Raw genomic sequence first — 25,535 nt, 5'->3', positions numbered from 1 at the left:
GGTTATATCCACGTGTTTACAGCATATACCCTGTATATTTTTAAATGAAGGCAGTTGGATTGAAATGACCATTTACATTACGTTTATGGGAGGAAAAGTCGATTCGGGGCCTGAATGATGAATCTAAGACAAGCCTTTGGCCAGGATACTGGTACTAACAAGGAAACTACAAGGACTCCGAAGGTCTGGGTTGGAAAGAAAATGCTTGTGTGCGGAGTCAGATTGTTTTTCTCCACGACCTGCCTCAGAATAATCCAGGCTGCTTGCCGAAAATGCAGATTGTTGGCCACCGTCTCAGAACAACTGAATCGGAATCTGGGGGTGGAATCCAGAAGTATTTTTTCATGAATTCTTTAGGGGTTTATCTTAGAGGGAAAAAAAAAAATGGTCACAGATCTTCCCTGCTCCTGCCCTCCCGACCTGGAGCTCGGAGTCCGGGATTGGGCTCTCAATCCGTTTTGCGCAGCCCAGCTCACCTGGTCTGTCCTACCTGTGGTCAGGATCCAAAACACCGCTCCCTCTCCGGCCGGAGCCCCGCCCCTGGTGGGGGGAAGAGTAGGAGCGGCCAAGGCCCGCCCCCACGCCGGGCCTGGCCAATCAGGTGCTGCGGTCTCAGACGTCGCGTTACGCGCGGCGCCGAGTCGGCCGTGGGGCGGAGGTACCGGCTCCCGGCTCGGACTTCGGGCTCTGGGCTCAGCGGTGAGGGCCCCGCCGGTAGCGAGGCCGGGCGGGCGGCCGGGCGGCGGCGCCCAGCGCCCCTCGCCAGGCCCGCCATGCAGGGTCCTGCCGGTAACTCGAGCCATTCACTGCCGGGCGGGCCGCCTTCCACCGTAGCGTCCGGCGCGGGCCGCTGCGAGAGCGGTGCCCTCATGCACAGTTTCGGCATCTTCCTGCAGGGGCTGCTCGGCGTCGTGGCCTTCAGCACGTTGATGCGTGAGTCCGGGACCCCCGCCCTCCTGAAGCCCTGCGCCGCGAGCCTCGGGCCCACCGGCCTCGGGGACCCTCCTGCCTGAGGAGTTCAGGCCTTGGGGACCCGGGCCCTTTGGCGAAGGTGCCTTCCTCCCGCGAGCCCAGGCTGGGCATTCCCAGACGAGGGGGATCTTTGGCCCCGACCCAGGGTCCTGGGTCCCTCGCCTTATCGCGGCAGCCTCTCGTCAGGGGTCACCCCTACTCCTCTTCTCCCACCCGCGCACACCTCTCTTCTGAGATGCTCCCCTGCAACCGTGTCATCGCAAATTAAAGCTCCTCCACTTAACAGCTTACGGCCATGACCCCCGGGAGGCATATTCTTTTCTGCCCCCTTTTAAAGGCTCTTCTTAGCCTCCCCTTCGCCCCAAGTCTGATACTGAGCTTTTTTCTTCCCCTTCACTTCAGGATTTACTATGTCCCGTTCGCATGTAAATCCTGCCACCTTGCAATACCTGGCTTATTAGGCCGTGCATTCCGTTCCCAGTACTACTTCCCCCGCCCCGCCCCTTCACCCTCAGCTTAATTTTCTGTTTTGGTTGGAGCCGGACCCACCCAGACTGCCTTCTTTCCCGCATCTCCTTTTTCCTCTCCTTTTCCTGAACAGGCTCACCTGTTCCATCTCTGTCCCAGCCTTTCCTAATTAAGTTGCATCTCAAGTCTCCCCTGGCTGTTCCCTTTCCCAGCCCACTTTTGTTTATATTTCAGGTATCCTTCCTTTCCATGAGACTTGGGCAACTTAGGAGCTTAGTGGAGAACCAGAGTCAGGTCTGAGGAGGTCTTAGAATTCCTGTGCTAAGTCATCAGGGACCCTTCCTGGAGAGCTTCATGATGGGGAAGAAACCCCAGATAGCCCTTCTGGAAAACCAGAAGTTCCAACGTGTTGCCATGTGTGCCACGTGTTGAGGGGTTATGTTTTCTTAGTGTACATCCTTCCTTTTATTAAAGTGACAAGGGGCCTAGTAGCCCTGTGATTGCATTTCGGGGAAAGGGAAGGGTTATAACTATTTTGACAGAGGTGTTAGTTCCAAAATGACTTGTTCTCAGAATTTCCCCACTGTGCTCATGTGGGTAGAATGGGAAGTTCCTGCAGAAGGTATGCTCCTTGGCGTCTGGGAAGGATCCTACAGCTGTGTGTGTGCGTCTTGTAGGGTCCAGTTGCTGGAGTTGCGGCTTTGCTTTTTTATGATGTGTGGCTTATTTGGGTGAATTCTCCCAAGCTTTAGGTAACCCTGAAGAGGCTATTCTTGGACACCACTTTTTTTCTGGTTGCCTGGCCTTCGTAAGTCTTGCGACAAGTCCTAGACTGTATATGTTTGCTACTTTTTCTCTCCTTTTTAGTCTCTAACTTGCCTTGCTGTTTTCCCTGCTGAACAAATACCCACTTGTTTGCACAGTAATAATTTGTGACGACTTAGCGAAAATCAGCTTCTGACTTGGGTGCATGCACTGTATGTCTGTATGTTCGAGACATTGTGCGTGGGTCTGCACTCCCCTCCCCACATTTCTCTCCTCCAGCTGGCCGTCCTTTCTCCCTAAAGGAACTCCAGGCTTAAGTTTTATGTTGTTCCCTGACCTAAGATTTCTTAGCATAGCCCTGGCTATTTTCATGGGTTTGATAGGTGCTGATGGCCCCACTAATGCCCTGGGGTTTGATACTTGTGATTCAGAGAGGGAAATGTGATTATGACAGGCGGAGTTGCTCACAGCTGAGAAGTGTGCCAGGTTGAATGTGTTCAGAGTGATGGTGCTGGCCCTGCGAGTCTTCAGGGACGCAGTCACTTCTTAATCTTCACTGTGAGCACAAGTGCAGATCCCGCCGTGGTTGGTATATTCCGTATGCAAAGGTGGAACTAGGAAGTGGTTTCTTGCTCAGTGTAAGGCTAGACGTGGAGGGAGCTTGTGGCATTGGGTAGTAGGTCCTGGGACAATGATGAGTAGGGGTGATGGGGGGAAGAGTTGGAAAGGCTAGAGCCGTGTCTGCCCTGGATACAGGCATGGACATGGATCGAGAGCCCTGTTCTCCCACCTAGAAGCAGACAGCAGCCCAAGGGGTGTCCCACTGATCGAGACCCAGTCAGGGAAGTACCTTTCTTCTCTTTAACTTGTTGGTTCTATTAAAATAGAACTGTGGGCTTCCCTGGTGGTGCAGTGGTTGAGAGTCCGCCTGCCGATGCAGGGGACACGGGTTCGTGCCCCAGTCTGGGAGGATCCCACATGCCGCGGAGCTGCTAGGCCTGTGAGCCACGGCCACTGGGCCTACGCGTCCGGAGCCTGTGCTCCGCAATGGGAGAGGCCACAACAGTGAGAGGCCCGCGTACCGCAAAAAAAAATAAATAAAAAATAAAATAAAAATAAAATAAAATAAAATAGAACTGTGGGGCTTTTCCATTTTGCAGGGCTGGGCAGAGGAGGAAATCTCTTAGGAACTGTTTTACATTTTGAAATGGACTTTGTTGGGGAAAACGAAAGGGGGTGGAGGTGGTCTCAAGGAATTGCTCCTGCAAGCTGCTTGGCTGTCTTCCTGGTCACAGTGCCTGTTCCTCAGTCTGGCAGAGCTGCTCTCAGGAGTGCCAGGCTCCCATGAAAAGACTGCTCACCTTGCAGCCCTTGAGGGAGGTCTGGGTTCTTTAAGACGAGGCCACTCCATCCTTTATCAATTCCATCATTGGTTTCTTCAAGCATATTTTCTCTCTCTCTCTTTTTTTTTTAATTGGCTGTGCTGCGTGGCATGCGGGATCTTCGTTCCCTGACCAGGGGTCGAACCCATGCCCCCCTGCAGTGGAAGCACGGAGTCTCATCCGCTGGATCACCAGGGACGTCCCCAAGCACATTTTAAATACCAGTCATCTCTCCTGAGCAGGTGAAGCTAACAGTCCCTCTCCTCTTTGGAGTCACGGTCTTTTCCCTTCCGGTGCTTTCCTCCTCCAGGGCAACGGGCTCGGACACCTCTGACAGCTCCCCAGTTCTTAGGGCAGGCACTATTCCGTTTTCCTGTTGGACCAGCTCTGTTGTATAGGATGGACCCATTTCTCTGCCAGACAGGCTGCGTGGTATTTTTCATCACTTCACATCCTGATTTCAGGGAATCCTCAGACCACTGTGGGGTTTTTTTGTTTTGTTTTGTTTTTAGTGTTTATTTTTACTTGTTGACAGTTTGCTTTATTTATTTTTGGCTGTGTTGGGTCTTCGTTTCTGGGCGAGGGCTTTCTCTAGTTGTGGCGAGCGGGGGCCACTCTTCATCGCGGTGCGCGGGCCTCTCACTATCGCGACCTCTCTTGTTGCGGAGCACAGGCTCCAGACGCGCAGGCTCAGTAATTTTGGCTCACGGACCCAGTTGCTCCACGGCATGTGGGATCTTCCCAGACAAGGGCACAAACCCGTGTCCCCTGCATCGGCAGGCAGACTCTCAACCACTGCGCCACCAGGGAAGCCCCCAGACCACTGTTTTTATGTTTCTTTTTCTACCCAGAAAATTACTTTTTCTCCATTTACAGGTTGCTGTGTTTTTTACCTAGAAGTAAAGGTTACCTGGAGGAAGACCCTCTTATATCTCAAGAGAGGATTTTGATTGTCACGGGGATTTCTCATCCTGGTGCTCGGCTCACTGTGTGGGGATTTCCAGACGTCTCTGGCCAGGCAGTTGAGAGTTGGTGTGCCAGTTTATCTATATAGCTGATTCTTTAAGCTGCATAAACATACAAGCCGCCATCTGCTGGCATGTCCCAGTGTCAGCATCGCCTTGTTCAGGGGGTGAACCTTCCAGAGGCTTCGGCTAAGGTACCCTGTGTGTCCAAGGAAAGCCAAACAAACTCAGAGGCAAACTTTTAAAGGGCCTTCCCCCTCTAGGTTTTCTGGAGTGTCACTGAAAGTCATCGGGTGTCTCAGTAGAAGGAAATGCTTTAAACGAGGGACCTTTGTCATGTTCTACCTGCCGAGCAGCTTGTTTTGGTGGCTTTATCTGTAGTCTGTGACTCAGTGAAGTCACAGCAGAGCAGAGCTGAGCAGTCCTGGAGCTGCCCTGTGTGTTCCAGCACAGGGCAGTGGCCCAGCCATCAGCAAAAGGTCAGTATTGGCCAGTGTGTGTGTTGGCATTAGGGGTATTTACTCTCAGGACCTGTAAATGTAAAGCAAACTCAAGCCTCCTTCACCATGCACCATCAGAACCCTGGGCTGAAGTGTAGACAGAATTGGCTTTTTAACAAAACAAGCATTTTGAGAGCTTGGATAAATCTACCTGCCTATTTTCATGTTACAGATTTGGGGACTATCCAACTGAGAGAAGGTGTCATTGTTTTATGAGAACACTGATGGTGCTGAGAAATGATAGTATTTTTCCTGAGGCCCAAAGTAACATCACAGACTAGTATACCCAGCTTTGAACCTTAATCTCAAATGAGTCCCTGCTGTTTTGGCATGTGGTGAACTGGCCTCCCTGTGTGTTCTGTACAGACATAGGCATGTTGGGACGACCTTTCCTGGGATCACCTGTCCCCATGCCATCGTAATTTTTATCTTAAAAAATGTCAAATATACAGAAAAGATGAAAATAATACAATGAATGCCTATCTGCCCTCCACCTCGATTCAGAAATTGTTCACCTTTTGCCACATTTACTTTATCTCTTTATACTTTTTTTTTTGGCTGACCCATTTGAGGGTAAGTTGCAGCCAGCATCACACTTTATCCCTAAAAACTTCAGTTGAGTCTCCTAAGGATAAGAATAGTTGTCTATATAACCACAGTTTCTTTTTTTTTTAATGAATTTATTTATTTTTTATTTGTTTATTTTTGGCTATGTTGGGTCTTCGTTGCTGCGTGCGGGCTTTCTCTAGTTGTGGCGAGCGGGGGCTACTCCTCCTTGCGGTGTGCAGACTTCTTGTTGTGGTGACTTCTCTTGTTGTGGAGCACAGGCTCTAGGAATGCGGGCTTCACTAGTTGTGGCTCACGGGGTCTAGAAGCACAGGCTCAGTAGTTGTGGCGCACGGGTTTAGTTGCTCCTCAGCATGTGGGATCTTCCCGGACTAGGGCTCGAAACCGTGTCCCCTGCATTGGCAGGTGGACTGTTAACCACTGTGCCACCAGGGAAGTCCCCATAACCACAGTTTCATGATCACACCTAAGAAAATTTATAACCCTGCAATATCACCTAATATCTAATATTCACACTTCCCCTAACGTCACAGGTCTTTTATAGCTGGAGTTTTTTTAAAACTATGATCTAATCAAGGTCCACACTTTGCACCTGGTTATGTTTTTTTTTTCTGGTTATGTTTTTAAGTCACTTTCACCCTAAAAGAATCTCCCCTACACACGTGCGCGCGCGCGCGCGCACACACACACACACATACACACACATGAGTTTTTTTGTTTTTTGTTGTTGTTTACTGACATTGCCTTTGGAAGAGTCCTGGCCAGTTGTTGTGGACAGTGCCCCACCTTCTGGAGTTGTCTGGGTTGTTACCTTGTTGCGGTGTTTGAGCGTTTCATGGACCCCTGTGTTTCCTGAGTTGGTCTGGAGGAGCCATTAGATTGCGATAACCTTTTTTACAGCGAGAACACTGCATGAGCAGTGTTGTGTGCTTCATGTTACACAGCACCAGGCGGCACGTGACATCAGTCCCACTGTTAGTGATAAGGTCAGTTACTGGGCAGAGAGGGCACGTCTCCAGCTCTCTCCCTTATAGGGTACATTTTCCCCTTTGCAGTTAATACATTATCTCTCTGGTGGTAATACTTTGAGATCTTGTGAATATCCTGTTTCCCAGTAACTTTTCACTTCTGGTAAAATAACGAAACTCAGTGATGGCTGAAATGGGCTCATATGTGAAGGTGCCATCTCTAGGCCTGGCACCCATCACACAGTCAATAATGTCGCCTTCCTTTCCTCCCCGACCCCGGAGTGCCAGCCAAGGTCCAGGAGGAGCATTCTGTCCCAGGCTGCTGTTGTGCCCACAGGGGAAAGGAGTACAGCCAACATTAGCATGGAGGCCCGTTAGGGGGTCCTTATTTTCAGCAAGTTTTTGGTTTTCTTTTTTTTTTTTTTTTTTTTTTGCAGTACACGGGCCTCTCACTGTTGTGGCTTTTCCGGTTGCGGAGCACAGGCTCCGGATGCGCAGGCTCAGCGGCCATGGCTCACAGGCCCAGCCGCTCTGCGGCATGTGGGATCTTCCCGGACCGGGGCACGAATCCGTGTCCCCTGCATCGGCAGGCGGACTCTCAAGCACTGCGCCACCAGGGAAGCCCTGGTTTTCTAAATGCTGATTCATCTGGTAGCATTTATCCATAATGGTGATCTCCTTTATTTATAATAAAAACTTCACTAATTTGGAATAAAATCAGGGCAAGAGGGAGTTATCTGAATTAGGGGACAATCTGAGTTGTAATGCATTTTTTGCCTTTTAAATACCTTTGTTTTTTAAGTGTTGCCCTATAGGAACCTATCAAGCCTTTACTGCTTTAATGAGCTGTTTAAAATCCTTTGCAGTTAGTATAGTGTTTGCATGAAGATGAAGTCTCCTCCTGTTGAAGGAGTTTTACAAATGGTTAAAAATAGCAGAATCCCTGGCTCTGGAACCCATCTGACCTGGCTTTCATTTCTGCTTCTGCCACATACTGCCCTTGAGCAACCCATGTATTTCTTGAAGCTTTGGTTTCCTCCCCAGCAAGATGGGAATGATGATTTTTCTGGAACTGAGGATTAGAAGGTTGTGTGTAAGGAAGCTGGGTTAGTGTCAGGCACATGTTGGGCCCTCCATAGTAGGAGGGGGGATGTCATCCTCATTGTCATTACAGTATTCACATTCAGAACTCAGTTGGGGAACATCTCACAAGTGCTTGAGTAAATTGTTTTCTGAATTAGGTTAAACATTTCCCTTTCTTTCTTGTTTACTCAACATGTTTACCTTTAGCCCTCTTCTCTTAGACTGCATAATAGTAAAAAAACTATAACCCAGACAGTATAGCGATTGCCAATTCCAAGTTAGTAGACACTCAAACCAGGTGGCTTTGGTGTAAGTAATAATCTCATTCCTTCACCTCACCCTTTCTTGTGTTTTCGCCTACAGAGTGTCACGTGGGCCCTGAGCGGGCAGTGGGTGGACTGGAGCAACCCATTTACAGGTGACGAACCTGCATCCGAGTCCCTGGCTTCAACAGCCCCAGGTCCTGTGGTAGCAGGTGGTAACACTGGCTGCTGGAGCCCACTTTCCTGCAACTGGCTCTTTACTGAGTCCCTAGTATGCCGGCTCTTGTGCTCAGCACTTGACAGTGCTTCACAGGAACCTGGAAGGGAGGGGTTGTTTTCATTCTGCAAACAAGGACAGTGGGCAGGTGAAGTGTGTAGCACAAGGTACCTGTTGGTAGGTGCAGAGCTGAGATGTAAGCCGGGTCCCTCAGGCCCCAGTCTCTCTCAGCCACTTCCCCCGATGCCTTTTTTCACCCCTTTCCACAGGTGCACTTATTACTCTCTATCCCTGGCTACTTTACCCCCCCTTTTTTTATTTCCTATTTGTATAATTCCGAGTTTCTTTCTTAATGATTCTTCTTTATGTCCAGAGTATTATCTGGAACTTCAGATTATTTTGTGGCTATTGATAACGTTAAATGCATCAATTTGAAAAGACCTACCAGTCCTTTCGTGCATGTTTGAATTCCATCTTAGGTTCGCTTTTCTGGCCTTGGCCTTTGTGAAGGTTTGCCCTGGCTATGTGAGGATGGCGAGCCCACCCTGGGACTGAGGTCCAGCCTCTGAGGCGGAGCCTCCCGGAGCTGCAGGGAGGCGTACATGAGTCCATTCTGTAACTCGTGAGGAGGGGTTTCCAGGGCCCTCAGTATTTCAGGTTACCTGCAAGTTTTCACAGAATTTGTTTCCCTGGTGCTATATGATTATAAGGAGCGTAGTTGATAATCTTAAGAGTTAGGGATGGCCCTTAAGAGTTATCCTTTTCTTCATGTGTACATAGAAGTGGTCCATGCATCTCTTTTAGATCACTCCACTGCTAGGAAGTTATCCATCTAACCCAGGGTTTTTCAGCTTGGCACCATTGACATCTTGGGCCAGATAATTCTTTGTTTTGGGGGGCTGTCCTGTGCATTGCAGGATGTTTAGCAGCATCCCTGGCCTCTACCCACTGGATGCCAGTAGCTCCCCCACCCCTGTTGTGACAACCCAAAGTATCTCCAGACATTGCCCAGTGTCCCTTGGGGGGAAAATCACCCCTGTTAAGAACTACAATTGTTCAGTTTGTAGACTCAGTCACATGCAGACTCTCATGTGAGCTCTAGCAGAATGGATCTGTTAAGGACCTGGGTGCCAAGTGTGTCCTTGACAAAGAAGAGCTGAGACCCAGTCCCCTGTCCCTGAGGGACTCACAGCTGGAGTGGGCTGCGTGCGTGCTGGCAGATCATTCCGTTGCAGTGTGAAGAGGGCTGTAGATGTTTGAACAGACTTGAGAGGAGTGATGAGGGATTCTGCCAGGAGACCTTGGGAACCATCTCTGAGGAAGCCCTGCTTGGTCACAACACTGGAGGTGAAGGAGACGTGAGGGGCTCTCGAAACAGAGGGAGTGATGAGGGCCAAGGTCCAGGTAGGAGATCATGAGCGTGGCCATCGGTTCTGGGGGCTGGAGATAGTGGGGACACAGGTTCCCATCAAAAGAGGCAGTGTGCTTGGAGGGATTCCAGAGAGCCACCTTTTTTCAATTTCAGGCCTATTTTCTACAACTTAAGCTTAAAAAGGATGGTGAATTAAATCAAGTCAGGTTCTGTGTTTACCTCAGGCTCCTTTTGTTTGTTTGTTTTGTTTTTTGGCCGAGCCACACAGCCTGTGGGGTCTTAGTTCCCTGACCAGGGGTTGAACACTCACCCCCTGCAGTGAAAGTGTGGGGTCTTAACCACTGGACCGCCAGGGAAGTCCATACCTCAGGCTCCTTTTGCATGTTTCTTTGAGAACCTTTGTTTTAAAGCAGTTTATCACATTCCTTTTAGACCTCATGGGGTCTCCCAGGGAAGGTCTACTGTTTGTATCTTTGGGGCTGCAGGAAAAGAAAGGGGAACCCAGTGACCTTCTCCCAGCCCCCTAGCCTATTGGCAGTGTGCCTCCTGAGATAGGTGGTGTGATGATATGGGGGCAGACCTGCTGGGCCTGCTCAGTGCCAGGCATTGTGTTTTAGCCCAGTTAGTCCTCACAGCCACCCTGAGAGGTGGGTGCTAATATTGTCTCCATCTCATACATAAGGAAACTGAGTCACAGGGAGGTTAAGTAACCTGCCCAAGGTCACATAGCCAGTAAGTGGTAGAGCCAGGCTGTGTGGTTCTGGAGACATTGCTTTTTGCTTTTAGCTAATAAGGGAAGCAGCTCCTTATTCGTAACCGGATTCTATTGACTGTCCACCGCATTCCACACAGGTGTAGACAAAGTGGAGATGCTTCCATCCCTGGATTTTTGGTTCAGCCTTGGTTGTGGACAGCTGTTGGGTGTGGTCACAGAGAATAAGCCTGGAAACCTCTAGCCCCTTTGAGTGGGGCCCCAGGCTGTGGTGGCATTGGGCTTTGCTAAAGAACCTCTCCCGTGAGAACTCAGTCCTCGGCACGTCCTAGAACTCCTGCACTGGTACAGCGGGGTTGCCAGCCCCTGAAATCGCATGCTTGCCTGTGAGAAAAAGACTTCTCATTTGAGTTACTGCAGCCCTGGCTTATCCGACATGCCCCTGCCCCCCACCACCATGTTCCCTTTGATTTAGAGCACCCTTTGCATTCTAAAGGGCATCTTGCGCCGTGGTCAGGTTCCACTTGAGCCACTTTGCCGGAGGAGGAAGCAGGAGCTGGCGAGGCTCAGCCTCCCCCAGGGCGAGGGGGGAGGAAGGGTTAGGCTGGGGTGCTCAACCAGTGTTTTCCTTGACTCTAAAATTTCTTCTAAAGACTTGGTGTCGAGGATTTGTGGCTTTTCCTATCACCAGTGAGTGATAGGTGTCAAGAGCTTTCATGTTTTTTTCTCTGTTCTCTCTCATGGACCAAGTTGCGTGCACAGTAGGTTGGGACACATGCGTTTTTTACACATTTACCTTTCTCAAAATGCTTTATTTCCTCCCAGCTTGTGTTCTAGTCCGTGGGCTTTTCCAGCCTCTTAAGCTCATCAGTGTTCTTCATGGGCTTTTCCGTTTTCTTTGAAGACATTTTCGCTTGATAACATGAAAAATGACGCAGAAAGATGATGCAGTGACAACTCCTGGGTTAAATGACACAAGCCAGGCCGCGGTCCTGAGGAAAGAGAGAACAGTGGCAGCGCACACGAGCCTCTTGCCAGCCCCGCGTACACTGTGTCTCTGCCCAGGCGGCATCAGAGCATGAGAGCAGGTTTTTCTATCTGGGTAGTGAATTTGGAGCTAAAATATTTGCAGGTGGTTCCATCTAGGGCGTGCATGGAGCGGAGACTCACTCAGCGCTCCCTTGAACGGTGTGCAACACACATGCGCTGTCCTTCCGGCTGGGATCTTGCTCTGGGGGTTTCCAGACAGCAGGCCTGAGGACTGCAGGTCTGCTGTTTCCACCGCTGCCCACCCTCAGGCTGGTGATGAGGGCCGGGTGTTGGGGTCCCACAGACACAGTGTAGGGAGACTTAAATGAATGTGTTTTTTTCTGGCAAGAGCCCTGCTTGTATAATTCTGTCCCCAAATTCTCTGTGAGAAATCTCATCAGTTACTGGAAAAAAAAAATCATTTCTGTTACATGAAATTAGGGTAAACAGGAATGTTAAATTGCCTCTCAGTCTGCTTAGCAGATTGCATATTGATTTGTTTTTCTCAACATGTGTTAAACTAAATAATTTACTAATACGCCAAATAGGTAAAAATCTCCAGGGAAACATCCAACAAGCACTGTAGTCTTGCTAAGGACCTGCCTGAGTTCAAGGACCACTGCTGCAGATGGGACAGCGTCCTGGGTGCAGCCGTTTTACAGTGATTTTGTCCTCCCAGCAGTGGAGGTTCTCGGGCTGGGCCAGCGTGGACAAGGCTCAGGCTGAATTTTGGTCAGCAGTGATGTGAGGCATGAGGGCAAGGAGAGCTGGCGCCGGTGGGGCTTTGTCTGACCCTGTTCAGAGCAGGTGGACCGCTGAACCATACCAGGAGCTCCTGGGTCCTTGCTCCCACTGGCCATGGCTGCCAGTGGTGTTATGCAGTGGGTCCTTCTTTGCCTGGGACTAAGATGGCATCCTGGCGTCTTGAAGGACAGCCGGGCTCCTGGACCTGGTGCCCCCATGTCCATTTCTGAGCTCTTTCTTTGCTACAGACATTCCAGCCACCACAGACTGCACTGTAGCCCAGGCCAAGGAGAACAGCCATGGTACCAGACAGTGGGTTGCAGCAAGGTGCCACCTGCTGCTCTTCTTTCAGCCCCAACACCTGCCAGACCTGTTCCTACCTCCTCCCCTTACCCACAGTCCTACTTCCCCTAAGTGCTTTTCTCCTCCCACCCCACCTCGCTATATCCTCTGCATCTTCCAAGAAGTGCGCTCCCTAACGACCTTAGCCATTACTGCTCTCCTTTGAAGTTGAAGGACATACAGTCTGTACTGTACAGGTTAGGCCTCTGCATGGCTCTGCCTCTCACTGGGCTGGGCTGGGCTGGCTTGGCTGCCAAGCTGGTGCTGGCGCCCTGGCTTGGTGCTCAAGGCCAAGGCAGAAGCTTGCTCCCTACTGGGAAGCTGCTCAGAGGGAGAGCAATGAGACTTAGGAGGTGGGGGGACTGAGATCTTTCTCTTCTAATCACTACACTCTAATCACTACATAGTTCAGAATTCATTTTCTAAGAACACTGGTGTTCTCTTTTAGAACCATGGTACAATTATTAATGCTCGGGAAATTTAACATTAACATGTTATTATCAGTCCGCAGTCCATATTCAGATTTCATCAATTGCCTGAGTACTGTCTTCATAGCTATTTTCTCCCGGTCCAGGGTCATACTTTGGATTCAGTTGTCACATCTCTTTAGTCTGTAACAGTTCCTCAGCCTTTCATTGTCGTCTTAGCCTTGATGCTTTTGAAGAGTACAGGCCAGTGACTTTGTAGAATGTCCTAGATTGGGTTTGTCTGATGTTTTCTCATGATTACATCCAGGCTGTGTTTTTTTTTGTTTTTTTTTTTGCGGTATGTGGGCCTCTCACTGTTGTGGCCTCTCCTGTTGCGGAGCACAGGCTCCGGACGCGCAGGCTCAACGGCCATGGCTCACGGGCCCAGCCGCTCCGCGGCATGTGGGATCTTCCCAGACCGGGGCACGAACCTGTGTCCCCTGCATCGGCAGGCGGACTCTCAACCACTGCGCCACCAGGGAAGCCCCAGGCTGTGTGTTTTTGGTGGGGATGCTGCATAAGGGATGCTGTGACCTCTTCAGTGTGTCAGACCCTCAGGCACCTGATGTTGGTTTATCCCAGTATTGGTGAAATTCTCTGACATCTTGGTAAGGTGGTTCCTCTGGGTGTCTCCAGTGTGAAGGTAACATTTCCCCCTAGTACTTAATAAGTAAATTGTGGGGAGGTATTTTGAGACCATTTAAATGTAGGATCTATTTTCAGTCTTCCTTGTAAAGCCTCTTCTGGCTGGGAAGGCAGAACCACAGGCTCTGAAGGTGCTTTGGCCAGTTTTGGGTCTGGTGACAATACTGAGCACTCACAGTATTGCTCACAGTGCTACAAATGTGAACACTCACATTTGTAGAGTGTTCATTATGTGCCAAGCCCTGTACATGCCTTACCATTTACTTCTCACATTAGCCACGTGAAGTGGGTACTCGTATTACCCTATTTTATACCTGGAGAAACTGAGGCACAGAGAGGTTAAGTGAATTGTCTAAGGTTGTGGCAGCCAATAAGTGGGATACTAGAATTCAAACCCGGTGGGTCTCACTCCAGTGCTGGGGCTTTCCACTGCTGTGTGTGCAGTGTTCACATGCAATTCGTGGCACAGGGACGCTGCTTCTCTAACCTCTGGGCTTCCATGTCCTCTGTGTGTGGAGTTCTTCAACACCATTTGGTTCTCATTGTCCCTCATCGGCTTGGTTTTTCGCTGAGAGCGTCAATGCAGTTATTTTTCTAGGCATGATAGGTGGACTAGGAAAAGCCAAAGGCTCTTCATTTTGAGATTGGAATCCAGTAGGGCATGTCGCTGAAGCCGGAGGAATCTTTCCTATGTGGATAAATTTAACACTTGAGCCCATGCAAATGTAGATGAAGAGGCTTTTGCCAGAGAAGGGACCACTGGTATAGAACTCACCCTCCTTCTATAAGCAGTCAGAAAAGAGGCCAAAATATTATGAAACAACCGTTTGCAGAAATTGGACAACAGGCAGCTCAGGATCCCTGAGGGAAAAGAAAATAATGAACTGAGCCCTCTGGTCTTCCCCTCAGCTTTCTGCTGGAGGCAGTTTCCAGATCTCAGAGTAGTTAGGAGCAACACAAACAGAGTCCAGCAGCCTTGCTGAGTTGAGAAGACAAAGTTGAGGAAGCCAGAGCAATTGGAAATTTCAGGGACAATATCGAGAAAAAAGGGCTACATAGAGGAAAAGCTCAAGACGTTTGTTCAGAGGTCTCAAGTCCTTTTCTGGATACTAATCTGTGTGTGCATAGGTGAAACTCACAAGACAGAGCAAGGGGAAAAAGCTGTTGTTACCGAAAGCTCTGCCTCTCTGTGCACCAGTGCCAAACTGAATCTTGGAGACAGAGTTTTAGGTGAAGTGGAAGAGAATAGCTTTATTGCTTTGCCCGGCACAGGGGGACACAGCAGGCTCCTGCCTCAAAAAACTGTGTGTCCCAACCCCAGATGATTTGATGAGGGTTTTACGACAGTGGTTCAAGGATGGGGGCTCTGACAAGATCTGGGTGTGTGTAGGGTCTGCACTCCTTTAATCTCGTCTCAGGTGGTCTCCTAATCTTGATGAGCTTCTCTGGTCCCTTTAATCTTGCCTCAAGTGGTTTCTTGACTGCTCCTCAATTAGCAACTGTTTCGAATCTGCCCTTTGGAACTCAGAAAAGGTCATGGAGGCTGGATTCTTGCCTATAAGAAACGGGGGACAAAAAAGACCTCCGAGCCTGGGAGCCCCACAGGGCCCTGCTCGGTTTCACTATGAGCTGGACTATTTAGGACAGGAAGAGGTTTTTCTTTCCAGTTAACGTGAGAGACGTTGAACACTGGGGGCATTCACTAGACACCTCAAAAGAATCATGCCTTATCTAGCCCTAGAAAAAAAGAGTACATGGCTTAAAAACAAGCCTTGATACCATACACAAAAATTGAGTAAAGGGCTTCCCTGGTGGCGCAGTGGTTGAGAATCAGCCTGCTAATGCAGGGGACAGAGGTTCGAGCCCTGGTCTGGGAAGATCCCACATGCCGCGGAGCAACTAGGCCCGTCAGCCACAACTACTGAGACTGCGCGTCTGGAGCCTGTGCTCCGCAACAAGAGAGGCCGTGATAGTGAGAGGCCTGCGCACCGCGATGAAGAGTGGCCCCCGCTTGCCACAACTAGAGAAAGCCCTCGCACAGAAACGAAGACCCAACACAGCCAAAAATAAATAAATTTTTAAAAAATTGAGTAAAAATACATCACAGCTCCAGATGTAGACGTGAAAACTGTAACACTTCTAGAAGAAAACATAAGAGAAAATCTTTGTGACCCTGGGAAAGGCAAATGTTTCTTAGGATAAAAAAAGCTTGAACCACTAAAAAAATAATAAATTGGATTTAATCTAAATTAAGTATCTCTGGCCTTCAAGACATACTGTAATGAAAATGAAAAGGTAAGCCACAGACTGGGGAAAAATATTTGCAATATGAATATCTGACAAAGCATATGCATTCAGAATATGTAAACAATTCTTACAATTCAGTAAAAAGACAACGCAATTTTAAAATAGGCAAAGGATAGACATTAAGATATACAAATGGCCAGTAAGCACATGAAAAGATGTTCAATATCATTAATCATCAGGAAAATACAAATTAAACAATGATGAGATACCACAGTACACCAACACAAATGGCTAAAATTAAAAAGATTGACGATACCAAGAGTTGAAGAGACTGTGAGCTTTGAAACTCTTATAGTACTGCTAGCAGAAATATAAAATGGTACAACTACTTTGGAAAACTGTTGGAAAGTTTCTTATAAAGAAAATTACACCTCCCATACAGCTGAGCAATTTTACCCCTAGATATTTATTTACCTAAGAGAAAAGAAAACATTATGTCCATGAAAGCACTTTCATAGCAACTTTATTCATAATTGCCCCAAATTGGAAACAATCCAAATGTCCATCAGCACATGAGCAGATAAACAAATTGTGGTATATACCTACAATGAAATCCATGTCAGCAGCTAAAAGGAATGAGCCACTGATAAAACAGCATGGTTGGGCTTCCCTGGTGGCGCAGTGGTTGAGAGTCCGCCTGCCGATGCAGGGGACACGGGTTCATGCCCTGGTCCGGGAAAATCCCACATGCTGCGGAGTGGCTGAGCCCGTGAGCCACAGCCGCTGAGCCTGCGTGTCCGGAGCCTGTGCTCCACAACGGGAGAGGCCACAACAGTGAGAGGCCCACGTACCGCAAAAAAATAAAAGAAGAAGCCCACGCTCCAAGCAACTAGAGAAAGCCTGCAGCAACGAAGACCCAATGCAGACAAAAATAAATAAATAAATAAAAAACCAGCATGGTTGAGTACGCTGAGCAAAAGTACCCAGATAAAAAGAATATATACAGACTTCCCTGGTGGCGCAGTGGTTAGGAATCTCCTTGCCAATGCAGGGCACATGGGTTCGAGCCCTGGTCGGGAAGATCCCACATGCTGCGGAGCAACTAAGCCCATGCACCACAACTACTGAGCCTGCACTCTAGAGCCCACGAGCCACAACTACTGAGCCCATGTGCCACAACTACTGAAGCATGTGCCACAACTACTGAAGCCCGTGCTCCTAGAGCCCGTGTTCCACAACAAGAGAATCCACTGCAATAAGAAGCCCGCGCACCACAACGAAGAGTAGCCCCCACTCGCCACAACTAGAGAAAAGCCTGCGTGCAGCAACGAAGACCCAATGCAGCCAAAAATAAATAAATAAATAAATAAATAAATTAAATCTAAAAAATAATAATAATAATGAGCACAGTGGAAGATAGAATAGTGAACCAAGTGGAATGTCTGGAACTGAAGATATAATTTCTGGAAATTTTACCTCTTAACAGAAAATTATACTCTGAGGAAGAATACATTAGTGAATTGATAATACAACCACAGAAGCTTTACAAGTTGAAGCACAGAGAGAAAAAAGACCAAAAAAAATGAACAGAGCCTCATGGGAAAATATCAAAGGTCCAACATGTAATTTGATTTCTAGAAGAGGTGGGAGAAAAAGGACAGAAAAAATATTTTAAGAGTAATGGCTGAGGGACTTCCCTGGTGACGCAGTGGTTAAGAATCCGCCTGCCAATGCAAGGGACACAGGTTCGAGCCCTGGTCCGGGAAGATCCCGCATGCCGTGGAGCAACTAAGCCTGTGCACCACAACTACTGAGCCTGCACTCTAGAGCCCACGAGCCACAACTACTGAGCCCACGTGCCACAACTACTGAAGCCTGTGCACCTAGAGCCCGAACTCTGCAACAAGAGAAGCCACCACAATGAGAAGCCCGTGTACCACAACGAAGAGTAACCCCCGCTCACTGCAACTAGAGAAAAGCCTATGCGCAGCAACCAAGACCCAATGCGGGCAAAAATAATAAATAAATAAAATTTAATTTAATTTAAAAAAAAAGAGTAATGGCCGAATATTTTGCAAAGCTGATGAAAACTAAACTCATATAGGAATTCCCTGGCAGTCCATTGGTTAAGACTGGGTGCTTTCACTGCTCTGGGCCCGGGTTCGATCCCTGGTCAGGGAACTAAGATCCCACAAGCCACGAGGCACTGCCATAAAAAAACCAAAATGTAGACTCAGATCCAGGAAACTTAACAAACCCCAAGTAGGATAAACACAAAGTAAATCACACTAAGCCACATCATAATCAAATTGTTGAAAAACAATAAAAAGAAAAAAAAATCATAAAAAGAAAATTGTAAAAAGCAAGGAGAGGAAAAAAGACATTATGTAGAGGGAAATAAACATAAGAACTAATACAGACTTTTCATAAAATTATTCAAGCCAGAAGACAATGGAACATCTTTTTTGTAAATTAATTTATTTATTTTTGGCTGTGTTGGGTCTTCGTTGCTGCGCGCAGACTTTCTCTAGTTGCGGCAAGCGGGGGCTACTCTCTGTTGCGGTGCACGGGCTTCTCATTGTGGTGGCTTGTCTTTGTTGCAGAGCACGGGCTCCAGGCTTCAGTAGTTGTGGCTCATGGGCTCTAGAGCTCAGGCTCAGTAGTTGTGGCGCACGGGCTTAGTTGCTCTGCGAAATGCAGGATCTTCCCAGACCAGGGCTCGAACTTGTGTCCCCTTCATTGGCAGGCGGATTCTTAACCACTGCACCACCAGGGAAGTCCTGGAACAACATATTTAAATGCTGAAAGTAAAAACCTGTAAACCTAGGATTCTATATCCAGTGAGAAGTATCTTTCATAAATGAAGGCAGGAAAAAGAAAAAAAAAGGATGATCCTTTTTTACCCAAAGCAAGTGCTTCCAGTCCTTATATACTGCCATATCAACTCAGCTCCTGGAAGCTTTTCCAAGTTTTGTCATCTTTAGTTATAATCTCAAGAGTTAAGTCTGATGGTAGCAAATTACAAAATTGGGGAGAAATTGAGTTGTTTTCCTAACTTTAAGAATAACTTTCACCACATTAACAAATAGCAGTGCAGCAGTGTGGCTTTGAGCTCCTAGAGGCCATGCTGGGAAATCGTGATCCCAGTGCCTCCTCTTTATTGTCAGCTCCTCCACCCTCCCCTGCTCTGCTGAGGCATGCTATAAATGCCAGGCCCTAAGTCCTTCTTGATACCCCTCCAGGGCATCATTTGGGTCCATGCTGCCCTTGTCAGTAGACTTCATGGCACTGATAAGATGTCCCTTTGTCTGGGTGAGTGAGAACCTGAATTGAGCTTACAATACCTTTTTGGTTGTTGCAGTAGAATAGGGGAAGGGAAAGCTCTTGTAGGGATGGACAGAAACATTGGTGACAGCATCTAGTGCCTTGTTCTTTCTTCTTGCGTTGGAGGGCTGTTAGCCACCTAGGTCAGCAGAGACCGTGAGCGTATCAGCTAAGATTGAGTTGAAAAGTAAAGCAACAGTTTCAAGTTCCCCCTTGAAAGGTTCACCCATTCCATGTTCAAAAATAAATAAATATTTTTTAATTAAAAAAAAGCAATGTACACACCTTAATTAAAACATACTTTATTGCTGAAAAATGCTGATAATCATCTGAGCCTTTAGCGAGGAATAGTCTTTGTGCTGGTGGAGGGTCTTGCCTTGATGTTGATGCTGCTGACTGGTCAGGGTGGTGGTTGCTGAAGGCTGGGGTGGCCGTGGCAGTTTCCTAAAACAAGACAGCAGTGACGTTTGCTGCATTGACTGACTCTTCCTTTCACTTGAACACTTAGAGGCCACTGCAGGGTTATTAATTGGCCCAACTTCAATATTGTTGTGTTTCAGGGAACAGGGAGGCCTGAAGAGAAGGAGAGTGATAGGGGAACAACTGGTGGAGCAGTCAGAACATACGGTATTTATGGCTTAAGTTCGATCTTAAATGCGCACTGCTTGTGGCAACCCAAAACAGTTACAATAGTAAAATCAAAGGTCACTGATCACAGGTCACCAAAACAAATATAGTAATTTTTTTTTTTTTTTTTTTTTTGCGGTATGCGGGCCTCTCACTGTTGTGGCCTCTCCTGTTGTGGAGCACAGGCTCCGGACGCGCAGGCTCAGCGGCCATGGCGCATGGGCCCAGCCGCTCCGCAGTGTGTGGGATCTTCCCAGACCGGGGCAGGAACCCGAGTCCCCTGCATCGGCAGGCGGACTCTCAACCACTGCACCACCAGGGAAGCTCACAAATATAGTCACTTTAAAGTCTAAAATATTGAGAGAATTACCAAAATGTGACACCGAAACACAAAGTGAGTAAATGTTGTTGGAAAAATGGCACCAATAGATTTGTTCAACGCAGGGTTGCCACAAACCTTCAATTTGTAAAGAACATAGTATCTGCGAAGCACAGTAGAATGAGGTCTGCCCGTATTCTTATTATTTACCTCGTCTTTAGCAAGCCAGCCTGTTGGCTCACTGCTTGTAATATAACCGTTAGGAAATCGGAGTTTCTACATTCCACACTGGATTGTTGATACAAGATAAATTTCACACTAATTTGCTGTATAATGAGCTTTGAGTTGTGTGTGGGCGTCAAATACGGGCTAATCTTTGAAGTGGAGCCTGCTCATTCTGTGCAGGTGATTTTTTACACATTTTCAGTCTTCTCAAGTTCCTTTTTTGTAAGGAGGCAATTGATCTTCCTTTTCCTCCCTCTTTCAAAGGGGGGCTCATATCTCAATGCTAAGGGAGAGGGAAGTGCTCAAGTTCTAGCTTGTATACAGTATAGAGCTTTGTTCTATAGAGTTGTATAGAATTTTTGTTCAGTGCCCTGAGCACTCAGTAAGTCTCTCCAGAGCCACCTGCTCTTCCCTTGCCCCTAGAATGTACTTAGGCACAGTCAGCACTATCCTGATTCTTGTGTCAGATTGTTCAGTCATTTCCTGAGTAAATGAGTGAGCTCTATGCTTGCCCACCCACATCAGGGGTTCAGCCTCTGGCTCTTCTTGCACAGTGTCAGGTGTGGTAAGATGCTTGTTAGATAAGTCTCCCGCGGGTAGCTTGGTTGAGGAGCAAGCCCAAAGGAAGCATATTCCCAGCACTATTGCCGGGTTGGAGAGTCTGAGGACAGGTAGGCAGGCCTGACCTGGGCCCTTTGCCTCCTTTTTTCCTGAGGTCTCATGAATTGTGCCAGAACTTTCTGATCAGGAGCTGGCATTGGCAGGCCTGTTTCAAGTGAGAAATAGCAGGACCAAGGCATGCTGGTTCTCTGGGATTCACTTAGGTTCATTCTAGACTTCTAGGAAGGCTGGAACAAAGGCGGACACTATTGTGAAACAATCCCAGATCACGCAGCAAGTGCTTCTCCAAAACCCAGCACACTCAGGTGGCTTCTCCTCACTGCCTGTAGGTGTGGTTCGTAGCCCTCAAGAAAAGAGATGGATGCTGACTTCCTTTCCACCGGCTCTTCAGCCAAGCTGTCAGCCTAGCCTAGCAGCATCCCTGAGGCCGCTCACTGCACATCCTACATAATAGGACAAGGGATGCAGAAAACCTTAATGATGCCTCTCATGACCGCCACGCCATGTGGTGGGAGTTTTTCCAGCGCTCTCATGGAAGGTAAATTGGAGGCATCCCAGCAGACAGGCGAACAGAGAGAGCACTGGGAGTACAGGAATCCTAATTTGACCCAGACCCGCCTTTCCTAGGACAGCCTGGGGCCCAGTCCTGGGGGTTGTGGTTTATTATGTTGTCTCTCCCCCTGTACTGACATACACACTTCTCATTTATCACTTCTTCCTCTCACCCAGGCCACTTGTTCTTCCTAAGTGGAGAAGAGGTGAAAATAGCTGTGAGAGGAACCCAAGGTGCCTGAAGCATCTGACAGACTACTCTAGATGGGATTCCCACTGCCAGCCAAGGAGGACTTACAGATATGTTAGTTCATAGGGGACTGATGATTTCTTCACTTAAGGTCCCAAGGCTCCCTGGAGTCAGGATATTATTGTAAAGTTAAGGCTTCCTCAGCTGCTCTCTGCTGCCCTGACACCTGATTCCCAGGCTTTGGGACTGAGGAAATGAACTGTGTTGCTTGTCTTCTGCTCAGATTCTGGTTGGTTACACAATGTATATTGTTGAAAAAGAAAAGACTCTGGGTGCCAGCTGCCCTGAGTTGAGAAGCTAGGGAAAAGGTCTTAAATGTAGTTTTATAACTGTGGTATCAAGAGAAGAGCTGCTCTTCTATTAATTTCTCTGCTAAGGGTGCTTATTAGTTCATTTCAGTTAGAAGGTGAAGCCCCAGTACATTCCCAGAGGAAGAGTCTTCTGCTGGGTAAATGTGTGGTACTCTTACAAAGCAGTGCCCCTCACTTGCACGGGCGGTGGGAGCCTCTCTGGTCTGTGAACAGACCTTCCTAACTGTGCCACTTGGTCCTGACAGCCCAGGAGCACAGAGCCTGGAGCAGCAGCCAGTGGGAGGGGGCATAGGGCTGTGGGGGTGGTGGAGGGATATTGCACACGCTGGGAGACCTGGGGCTTTCCCCCTCCCCGCTCCAGCTGCTTGGGCTGCCCAAGAGCCTGGGCTGTGCTGTGGGAGGCCGAGTGGTGGCAGGAGCAGCCAACCTCGGGCAGCGCTTGTCAGAGACCTGTTGTAGCCTCAGCCGGTGTGGCCTCTGCCTGTACCAACGAACTTCAACAGCAAACAGTTTCAGTTTCCACCTGCATTAAGACTTGAATTGACTTTTTAACTGCAAGCCTTGAAATTTTGGATGATGCATGTATTGTGGATATATATGCTATAGCTATCATCAGTACAGAACAAAGTTTTTGAACTATTTTTCTATCTATACTTAAATTTTCTGAGTGAATTCTCTTTTGGAGACTGTTCTTGACTTTTGTTAATGCTGTCTGGATTGCACATAGAGGTTTGCATTTCAGAAACTTTGCATTTTATACCGAGGAGCCAAGCCCAGGCGGTCCTGATGCTGAGACTTGTTTTGTGGGGAGTGAGGGTCAGCAGTGGCCTGGGTTCTGGTCCTGACTACCACTTGCCACCTGTGAGACTTCAGCAAGTTCCTTAACTGCACTGAGATTCAGTTTCTTCATCTAGAACTTGGGATGATACTATCCTCCCAGGGTGGATGTGAGGAGTGATTGAGTTGGCATAGCTCGAGACTTCAGTATTCTGATGATGACGATGATGATACCATACCTGATGAGGCTTTCTCAGAAACCCTCCTAGAAACTCAGGTGAATTAGCCATGCATGTTGGGTTTAGGTAGGAGACAAGGTTGTTTTTCTTCGAAGGTGAGGCAGGGTTTGGTTGGAGACCCTGTTGGGTGTGAACCTGTCCTCGGCCAGTTGCCCTCACACAGCTTCCAAAGTGTTCACAAGGGCTACTGGATGAGGGGGATGAGGGGCTGGGGGACCCCTTCACCACTGCCAGGGAGTGGCACTGAGAGTATATGACCTGCAGAAGGTCAGAGGGCAAGTGGAGTCATCTTTATGAATGAAACAGTACACTGGGGTTTTCCTCCTAGTAAGATTCTTGGAGCTGAGTGAGCCAGGCCGTGAGTGGCAGCGTTGTGTCCAGTCCTCAGCTTCTGTTTAACTCTTGGTGGGTGAATGTACAGCTGGACCTCCACCGTCTCCTTCCAGGCTCAAGGTGTGAACGCGACGTCCCTATACCCATTGTATATGTTCTGTTCTCTGCTGAGTTTGGACCACCCTGAGCAGCTGGAATCATTTCAGAGCCTTGGGTTACAAGGATGAAAACCCACCCTGCAGTCTGCGGCTCATCACTGAGCAGTGGGGCGAGTGGGTGTTTCCTCTGACTGTCGGAAGCAGCAGTGAGACAAGTTTCTGCACTGCCTGAGCCAACGATCATCTTCCGTGGTGGGACTGGGCCCGGGCCGCAGCTGTTAGCTCTGAGAAACACAGACTCTGGGGCCACTCCTTTTTCTGTTTGATTAGCCATGAGGTTGCAGTGAAGGGCTGTGTGAAGAAATTTTGTAGTCAGAGGCCTCTTATCCAACACAATCAGGATTGATTATTGGTTGGTTAATTTTGAAAAGGCAGGGAATCTGGGGAATCCTATAAAATATAAACATATACGATAAACATTTTATTTGAACCTATGCCTGTGAGCATCACGTGTGAGGGGAGCCCCTGACCTGACTGACAGGAGCATGGTGGCACATCTTGTCCATCAGGGATGACAAATGGCGCAGCAATGATCCTTGCCCCTGCTTGACGTGGACTAAATGGGCTGAAGTGACATATTTCCCGTCTCTAGTGAGTCCTGCCTGCTGGAAGCTTTTCTGGCAGAAGGAAATTTTCTGAATGAGTTAGGTTTGAGGAAGGCTATAAATTAACCTAATGTGCAAAACTGTATTATTGTCATTTTTAAATTATTGTTTTTGGCAACAGAAGCTTTTTTCTCAGTTAATTGTTTTTAGACCTTTTTTTTTTCCTACCACAAAGTAATACATGCTCTTTGTAAACAACTAAAGAAAACATTATGGAAATACATAGCATAAAAAGCAGAAGTTCCTTATAATTCCATGCTCTAGAGAGCTACCCATGGTTAACAGTTTATTGTGTGTGCCTTCAAATTTCTGCATGAATATATCATTTTAAAATAAAAATAGGCTCACATGACACATTACTGTTTTGGTGACTTGCTTTTTTCCATGAGCGAGCTAGGTAGTGAGTGCTTTTTTTTTTTTTTTTTTCGGTGACATGGCATTTTTCCATGTCAATGCAGATAGATTTACCTCACTTTGTAGAAAACTTTATTGAGGTGTAACCTATATAGCATAAAATTCAGCCATTGCAAGTGTACCATTTCTACCTCACTTTTTTTTTTTTTTTTTTTTTTTTTGCGGTATGCGGGCCTCTCACTGTTGTGGCCTCCCCCGTTGCGGAGCACAGGCTCCGGACGCGCAGGCTCCGGACGCGCAGGCTCAGCGGCCATGGCTCACGGGCCCAGCTGCTCCGCGGCACATGGGATCCTCCCAGACCGGGGCACGAACCCGCATCCCCTGCATCGGCAGGCGGACTCTCAACCACTTGCGCCACCAGGGAGGCCCCTACCTCACTTTTTAACAGTTGAATTCCACTGTATGATAACTTACATTTAACCCCCTCCCTTATTGATAGACACTTAGGTGGTTTTTAAGTCTTCCACTCTTACAGACAAAGCTGCAATACACTCTTACACAGACTTCTGGGTATTTGTGTGAGTGTAACAATAAAAGAAAATCCTAGAAGTGGATTTTCTGGGCCGCAGTGTGTAAATATTTAAAATCAAAACAGACATTACCAAAATATCTGCTGCAACTTTTTAAGTGATCTGTGGATTGATAGGGAGAAAACCACGCACGTCTCCATCCACTAGGAGATCAAATGAAGTTCATAAATGTATTTGGCCAAGGAATCCAGTTAGCAGTGTGGTGGTGACACAGAGCAAGAGCAGATGCAGCAAATCTCTGTGAGTTCCTTAGGCCTAGAGGGTCCCCAGTTGCCCAGGGACAGTGGCTCTCAGGGCAGAGTCCTAGGACGGCCCATTCCTGAATCCTTGTGGCTTCCGTCAGTGTTCAAGGAGAATTTACACTACCCATCAAGCCTTCATTAAGAATATTTATAGGTCTGTAGCTCCTCCTGCTTCTGAAGTCACACTGCATCCTGGAGGCCTCTTCATCCACCTCCAGCAGCATCTCTAACATCTCTGCCTCCAGCATCCGTGGTCCCAGGAGGCTCCATTCACTGTGACCATCCTGACACCAATTTAAT

General features: G+C 48.0%; 1 protein-coding gene across 5 annotated transcripts in view; it reads left to right on the top strand.

The window, feature by feature from the left end:
• The first annotated feature begins 664 nt into the window (after positions 1-664).
• Positions 665-25,535, top strand: part of STIMATE (STIM activating enhancer) — a 56,688-nt gene continuing 31,817 nt past the window's right edge. For all 5 annotated transcript variants that reach the window (XR_009533599.1, XM_060110618.1, XM_060110615.1 and 2 more), the window contains exon 1: positions 665-933. Coding sequence is in view for 4 of the 5 variants with exons in the window: in XM_060110618.1 (XP_059966601.1) it covers positions 774-933 (160 nt within the window). In the remaining variant the exon portion in view is untranslated. The remainder of the gene's footprint in view (positions 934-25,535) is intronic.

This window comes from Mesoplodon densirostris, chromosome 10 (genome assembly GCF_025265405.1).
Source record: "Mesoplodon densirostris isolate mMesDen1 chromosome 10, mMesDen1 primary haplotype, whole genome shotgun sequence".
In the NCBI taxonomy this organism is placed as follows: Eukaryota; Metazoa; Chordata; class Mammalia; order Artiodactyla; family Ziphiidae; genus Mesoplodon; species Mesoplodon densirostris.
The sequence above is the reverse complement of the archived record's forward strand: the minus strand, read 5'-3'. Positions and strand labels throughout refer to the sequence as shown.